Raw genomic sequence first — 8,133 nt, forward strand, 5'->3', positions numbered from 1 at the left:
AGGAGAAAAAATAACTTTTTTTGGTTTTTTTGGATAGGTTTTGTTTCTGTTTTGCCTAAGAGAGCAATCTTTACTTCATAATTTCTTCTGTTTCTATAACAATAAAAAAAGACCAGTATTGTATTAAATATCTATTCTTTAAGGTATATATTTTATATATTTTAACCCCAGCCAAACATTTTCTGCCTGCCTCTTTCAAGGAATAAAAATATTGAGGCCTAAACAAGCAGTAAAATATTTTATAAAGGATCTTGTTTGTAATGGCACACTTGGCTCTATCCCTAATTCAATAGTAATTTTGTGCACAGTAACAAGAAAGGCTGTGTGCTCTGAGTTACAAATGCATGTGTTGCATCTGACGGAGTCTTTGCCCTGTCTCTTTACTGCAAGGCACGGAGGAGTAACAGCAGGAACATTTTGTGCTCTCACAACCCTTATGCACCAACTAGAAAAAGAAAACACCATAGATGTTTACCAAGTAGCCAAGATGATCAATTTGATGAGGCCGGGAGTCTTCACTGACATTGTAAGTGATGAATCTCATCTTTCACTGTTGAAATATCACTTCCTAGGTGTTACCAAAGCTTTTTTTTTTTTTTTTTCTTTAATCACACACAAGGAAGATTACAGAGACTGGTGGGTACCATCCGCCTGTAGCATTCAAGCTGAATTACAAGTGTGTACTTTGCAGAAGACCAACAGATTAAAAAACGATGAGTCACTCAGTGTCCTTTTATATAAAATTCATTGTGACTTTTAAAAATACCTGTAGTGGTCTTACCAATGAATTGGTTTGTTTGGCAAACTGAAGAGTTATATTCCTGAGGCTCGGCTGAGGCTTCACAGGACAGCCAGAGATGTATCTCAAAGACTTACATGTTAAACCTACTCACCTTTTTTATCAAGCCGACAGTTTCTGAAGTTAACAAAGAACTAACTCGTGGGTGCTTTTAAGAGAGAAACGACATATACAGTCAAGAATGAGACACGGCCAGCATTTCTGGTTTCAAGGTTTAGCTTAGAAATAACCTGAAAGTTGTTATTGTAGCAAAATAATAGAAAGCTTGGTGAGAGTCTTGGGTGGATGTCAGAGTCTTGGGGTCACTGTCGGCCTCATAGAGAGATCACTGGGGGGCATGACACCTCTTTTCTCAAGACAGACTGTCAAGCCAGACAAAATGAGAAGGGCTGGAAAACATTTGGTGAGCAGTGTGTCTGTGGAAGTGCTGTTCTCCTTGGTGATAAAACAGCCACTGCTGAGCACGTTCCAGACATGGGCAGAAACATTCGATTACATAGCAATTAAAGAAAGGAAAATGAGACCCTGAGTTTTAAGGGTTGGAATATAACTCAGTAGAATGCTTCCCTAACCATCTCGGGAACTAGTTTTGATCCCCGTATCACATAGATCAGATAAAGAAAACCTGTCTGTAGTCTTGTCACTTGGGAGGTAGGGACAAGAGGTTCAGAGTTCAAGTCCGTCCTCGGGTACATACTGAGTTCAAGACCAGCCTCAGATGAATGAAGAAGAGGAGGAAAGAGGTTAAGACTGCTTTTATAAAGGCTGTAGATTCTGAGCACAGATGGAGTTTATCTGTGTTGTATTCCTACTCCAGGAAACAAAGGAACAAGAACCGAGTGCATATCACTGTCAGATGCGTATTTGCTCTTTGCATTTAGCCAAATAGATACAACTACACATACAATGTGCGCCTCGAGCTGAGCACAAGCCGCAAATCCTCCCTGTGCCCTTATATGAACGGCGCTAAAGTGGGTCTGAGGTCAGGCCTGTTTTATTGCAAACCCACGCCTCTGCTGAGCTTCCTGCCTACATATGCCTCCCTGTGTTTTCTAGGAGCAGTATCAATTTCTCTACAAAGTGGTCCTCAGCCTCGTCAGCACAAGGCAGGAAGAGAATCCGTCCACTTCTCTGGAGAGTAATGGCGCCGCTTTGCCTGATGGGAATATGGCCGAGAGCCTGGAGTCTTTGGTCTAGCACAAAAAGGGTATTAGGCCTCCCCCATCCAAGCTTTCTCTCTCTCTAAAATCAGACAGACGAGTCCTGTTCCGTTACCTGTTTACTGCCCATGACGTGACTCATTCTTCTGCCAAATTGACACCATTAACAACGTGTGCCTTTTTGAAAGACTTCTTGTAATTCACTTATTATGTCTGAACTAAAATCATTGAATTTTACAGTGTTTCTAAGAATTGAATTGTATTTTTCCCATATTGATTTTAACAACAACAACAACAACAAAAACCAGTTTGTAGATAATAGGAAACACCAACCTTGGAAGATATTTGTTCTTAAGTGTCAAATTTTTAGCTGTATTTGTAGGCAATCATCAGGTTTGCTAGAAATATAACTTTTAATATACAGTAGATCGTAAGGAAACCACTTCATCACCGATGATATTCAACATTTTACAACTGCAGTATTCACCTGAAGTAGGAGTGATAGTGACTTATGTAAATACTGTTCAGGTGTCTCCATGGACCAAATTTATATTTATAATTGTAGATTTTTATATTTTACTACTGTGTGAGTTTTCTAGTGGTGTACTTGAGCTTAACTGTGTAGCTTACTCTCTGGTCTTACTTATCTACATGTCTTCTAAAGCTGTACTGTGTTATCCAAGAAACTAACCTTGTTTCTGCATGTCATTTTAACTTTTGTGAAAATAGAAAAAGACTTGTTTTAAAAGATGTTTTTATGAGAATAACACCTTACCAAACATTCCTTAAATGGTTTTTATCTGAGAGGTTGCAAAAAAATAAATAAATATAAATATTGCCATTAACTTGTGTTTACTTGTAGAATGTCCTGGTGACTTATGTCACTAGTGTAAAGTGTAAAGGTGTCTTTTATTCACCTGTTGGAACTGGTTTCTTGGAGGTTTACTGCTGAATGTGCTCATCCTTTCTAGTTCTTTCTGAACTCTGGCTGTTCTGGCTCAAAACTCCTCTCCAAGCTGACTGGTTCACACTGGCTTCTCTCAGCTCTGCTTGGCTCTGCTTGACCTCTGATTCTGGAAATTCTAATTTTCTGGCTCCTTATTATCTAGCGTCATCTGTCTCTGCTGACCTGCACTGAACTGTGTGATCTCACAGACAAATTCAGTTCCTTTGCACTGCACTGCACTGACTTCCAACTGTCTCAGCTCCCCACTGCCTGACTCCTTCCTCCTGTGCTGTTCTTAAATCACTTTCCTCCTGAGAATAGTGCATATCCTGTCTCTGACTCATTCTGTCAGATATTTCTCTGGTTCATCACTTTGTCTGCCCCTCAATTAGACAACACTTTCAAACATGGCTGTTTCCTTATACAAACTAATTTTACCTTACTGGTCTGTATTAAGGGCATGTCTGTATTCCATCTGGGTCACACAGATATGGGTCTTTGGATGTGATCCCTTACCAGAGCCGCCATATTGCTGGATTAGAATTCCTCTGCATGGTAGAAAATTGTAAACATGGGCCTCACTGAGAAACAGTGAAAAGCCCAAAGAAATGAGACAGAGTATCAAGCTCTGGTTCCTAAACGAACTTCTCTGTGATACACAGAGATCTCACAAGATTTTATGGTTTTGAGTTCAACACAGCAGCTGGTGTTGCTGCTACAAAATGGGACCCACTTGCTTAACAAGCAGAACCATTATGTATTTCTTCTACCATACAGGATCGCCATGACCTGAATAAGCTTGGCTACCAAAATGCCATGTGCTGACTTTTTTAACTTCTAGAAGGATGAAGAGAAAAGGGTTCATCTTGGTAATGAAAGCACAGCAACAGGAGCAGGCTTCTGGCCACTTCAAATCTTTAAGCAGGAAGAAAGAGAACAGGAAGTTCTTCTTGGTTATAAAACATCAAGACCTTGTTCCCTGACTTACTTCTGCCATGAAGGCCCCACCTTCTAAAGGTTCCATAGCTTTCCAGAACAGCACCACAAAGTACAAAGCCTGACATGGCCCCGTGGGGACAGGGTCCTGGTGTGAGCCTCCACGAGTGTGGTTGGCCTCTGTGGACATAAGGCTTGTTTGTGTAATAATGTGCATATTCTCACATTACTCCAAGGAATGTCCTCCCAGTTAATGTTAAAGATCCCACGATAATCAGACAGCACAAGTCGGGGAAGGTCTGGCTAATGTCTCAGTGAGATGATAAACACTGGTATCTTCAGGACAGCCCTTGAGGCTATGGAAAAGAGCTCTAAATACATGAATTCATATATATATACATATATACACACATTTATATATACATATATATATATATTCTCAACTATGCAATATGAATTATGAGCGACTTCACTAACCTTAAGGAACAAGGCAGCTACACTATAAGTCAGCTTGTCAGAAAGATACAAAGCCAGGCAGATTCCTGAGTTCAAGGACAGCCTGGGACAGAACAAGGTTAGGCCCTGGTTTTGCAGAAATGGTAATTTCAGGGTAGTGTGCCACTAAACTAATTTATTGTCAATGGCTAACAATCAGAAAGATGTCTGAATTCTTTAGAAGTGTTAAGGGGAAAAAAAAGAATGCTTGATATCTCTAAGGAATCCAAGGGCTGGATTTGGATTCATAACATGAACAAAAGAGAACCTGGAATAAATATCTGAACTGATATGTAAATAAAACTGGGCTTTGGTCAGCCATCGATGAGATGGTGGTTCTTTTGCATTTTCTCTAGTGAGAGCTAAGTGTCCTGGAGATCTCTGGAAAGCAAAATAGCTCTTCAAGGATTTTTTTTTTTAACCAGGATTTCTGGCTTGATCAGAAGATCCAATAAGTTCTTACAGCAGCTTTTCTGACTTTGAGCTATCCAGACACCTTTTAAAATTTTTACTATTAGAGGAAACTGTCTCAACCAGAGAGCTTTTAGAATAGCAAGAAAAAGCTGACTAGACCAGAGCAGAACACGCACACAGAGACACACAGATGCACAGACACAAACACACACACACACACACACACACACACACACACAAACACACACAGACACACACACAGATACACACATAGAGACACACACAGACACATACACACAAACACACATAAAGACACACACACACACACACACACACACACACACACACACACACCCAAGGAAGGGGTTGGGGGATGGAACAATCTGGAAAGCCATCTCAGCATAACTTTGGTTGACAGCTTGAATCCACAATTTGACTTTGAATGATTCTTGCTACTCCCAGATATCCCTTCTCTCAAAAATCCCTCTCCATGCTCAAGTTGTTCCTTGGCAACAATGTGTCAAACACAAGTCTATAGGGAACATTTTACATTCAAGCTGCATTGACAGTCTTAAGTAAAAGAGACCAGAGAGAGATCTGTGAAATTTTTCCATTTCCATGAGATCACAATGACTACAGCTGTGCATGAAAATAACAAACTCTTTTGAGCTCAGTAGGGCTGGTTCTACCACTCCCCTGCCATGAGGTGGTTTGGGCTTGCAGGGGATGCCACCCCTCCCTTGTCACCTGAGGCATTTAGGAGAGCTGGCCCTGCCTCTCACTGGCTATAGCACTAGGGAGAACAGGCCCTGCACCTCATCTGGGCAACACAATAGAAGAGCTGGCCCTGCTGGGGTTGGGATAGGTGATGCAGCCACAAGGGTGTGAGGGCAGGAGAGCTGGTCCTGCTCCTTGCTGACTGTAGATTTGGATGAGCAAGCCATGGCACTGCCGAAAATCTCATACTGGTACTGAGGGTGCAGGAGAGCTGGTGGGCTGAACAGCTCAGCCACCTCACAGGCTGAGAGCCAGGGTTTAAGTTGGCCCACCCCAAAATCTATCTCATCTATAAACTATTGCCACCTATGAAAGGGCCCATTCTGCATATCCAAAGAAGCAGGATTTCCATGACAGGGGACAACCAAGAGGACTAGAGTCCCAGTGACAATCCAGTATTGATGGTATATTTTGATGCTATAGAAAAAGCCAGAGTCCTTGAGCCAGACCAGTAACTCACTGCAAGGAAAGAAAAGGTATGTTCTGGGACACACTGTGACTCACTACATTTCCATGACAAGATGTTTTCTATATTTTGCTTTGTTTTTTAACTTACTGTTATGGGGAAGGTTACAAGGGGAGAGGGCAAATATGAAAAAGCAGGAAGATAAATGTTATTAGGGTGCATGATGTGACGCTCACAAAGAACCAGTAAAACATTTAAACAAACAAATAAAATGAAGCAATAAGAAAAAAAAAGAGCAGGGGGTTTGGGGACAAGGTCTTCCCAGACTTTGAACCTGCCAGCATCTTAGCCTTGACTAAATGATTTCTAGCACTGTGAAAAATAAAATTCTGTAGTATACAGACACCCACAGCATGGGGTTTTGTTCTATTAGCTCAGCAGGTGATGAAGAGTTAAGAGTGTCCTGTGCCCAGAAAGGATGAAGCTTTGATTCAGAGCCAAGCAGGGAGTTAGAAGCATCTCCAGTGTAAGCAAGGGGTAGCCTAGTCTAAAGGGTGGGAGCCAGAAAGACAGCCTGGGATCAGAAGGTCATACATCCTAAGTGGAAAAAGAAGAGAGATCCTATGCTATCATTAGGATTTAAGAGCACTTCAAAACTGGGAGGCAGGGAAACAGAATCATAAATAAGCCAACTTTTATGATTGAAGCTGTAAGACCCAAATTGAATCTTACCTATTTGAGACTTCCATGAATGAGACAAGAGATCGGGGATTGATGCAAAAGGAAGAGGTTTATTAGTCCAGTGCACTGGGGTGGCCTACATCCAGAGGAGAGGCGACCCTGAAAGACTGTTACAAGCAGTTAAGCAGTTTTTATACTTTTTAGGGGTACAGGTTATATCAGCAAGGTTACAATTTAAACTTATTGGCTAAGCATATTGACCTTTTAATCTATTGGCTATCAAGCAATTTGACAGGTATTCAAACTCTATCTGGGACCAGCGGGTCAGGTGACTATCAGTCAGTACATCCTGTGGTTTTTGAATAATGTTCTTGTTCCTCCTGAGAAGTGTGTGTGGAGAATGGAACTTGCCTAGCCTTGACCTGAGACAGTGGGTGTAAGGTTGGCAAAAGCCCCCAGGATCCTTCAAAGCAATTCCCTGTCTCAGCCAAAAGTGTTTGGAGGACACTGGCTCTAAACTCAAGCTCAGAGCTTAAAACAGAAAGTTAAAGAAGTAACATTTAAGCAGGTTTTCCGTGTATACATATATGTGCAAGCATACACACATACACACACACATACACACATATATATGCATACACAGTATAATATACATATTTAAATACACACATACAATCACACATACACACACATGTATGTATATATATACACATACACACATGCATACACACACATATATATATATACATGCATACACACAATATAATATACATATTCAAATACACACATACGATCACACATACACTCATATATGTGTGTGTGTATATATATATATATACACATACACACATGCATACACACATACATAATCCCATCAGTAGCATGACATGACAAGGAGAGATGACATGGTGAGGTAGAAAGCAAGGGAAGGAATTGGGGGAGGTAATGAGGGAACAGGAAGGGATTGGAACTCCACAGGGAGACCAACAGAGTCAACTAACCTGGACCCTTGGGAGCTCCCAGAAACGGAACCAAAGAGCATACATAAATCTAGGCCACTCTTTTATGTAGCAGATGTGCAGCTTGGTCTTTGTATGGGTCCTCCAACAACTGGGGGGGGGGGCTGCTATCTTTGACCCTGTTGCCTGCCTGTGGATTCTGATCCCCTTCCTGTGAGTGAGCTGCCTTGTCTGGCCTCAGTGGGAGAGAATGTGCCTAGTCCTGCAGTGACTTGAGCTGCCAGTACCCAGTATGAGGAGGCTCCCCCTTATCAGAGGAGAGGGGGCCGGGAAGACTGTGTGAAGCAGGGACTGGGGGAGAGGGGAGCTGAGATCAGGATGTAAAGTAAGTGTTCAACTAATTAATTCATTAATGGGAAAACTTTTTTTAAAAAGAAGCAATTAAAGCTCCTCATCCTCAGCCTTGGGAAGGAAGAGTCAAGGTTAGTTTTGTGTTCCTTGGCTGCTGTCCCAGGCCTCTGCCCCAGAACCATTCCATCCATTGTCATTGTATCTGGTTT

General features: G+C 41.6%; 1 protein-coding gene across 6 annotated transcripts in view; it reads left to right on the plus strand.

Annotated features, from left to right (window-relative positions):
- The window catches only part of PTPRZ1 (protein tyrosine phosphatase receptor type Z1), a gene marked incomplete at its 5' end in the record, with an annotated part of 180,400 nt that extends 177,764 nt beyond the window's left edge, over positions 1 to 2,636 (plus strand). For all 6 annotated transcript variants that reach the window (XM_080936118.1, XM_080936119.1, XM_080936122.1 and 3 more), the window contains 2 exons: positions 391 to 526; positions 1,856 to 2,636. In XM_080936118.1, the coding sequence (XP_080792244.1) occupies positions 391 to 526; positions 1,856 to 1,996 (277 nt within the window). In that variant the 3' untranslated portion in view covers positions 1,997 to 2,636. The remainder of the gene's footprint in view (positions 1 to 390; positions 527 to 1,855) is intronic.
- Between the last annotated feature and the right edge of the window lie 5,497 nt (positions 2,637 to 8,133).

Source organism: Micromys minutus (assembly GCF_963924665.1).
Source record: "Micromys minutus genome assembly, chromosome: 23".
Lineage (NCBI taxonomy): Eukaryota > Metazoa > Chordata > Mammalia > Rodentia > Muridae > Micromys > Micromys minutus.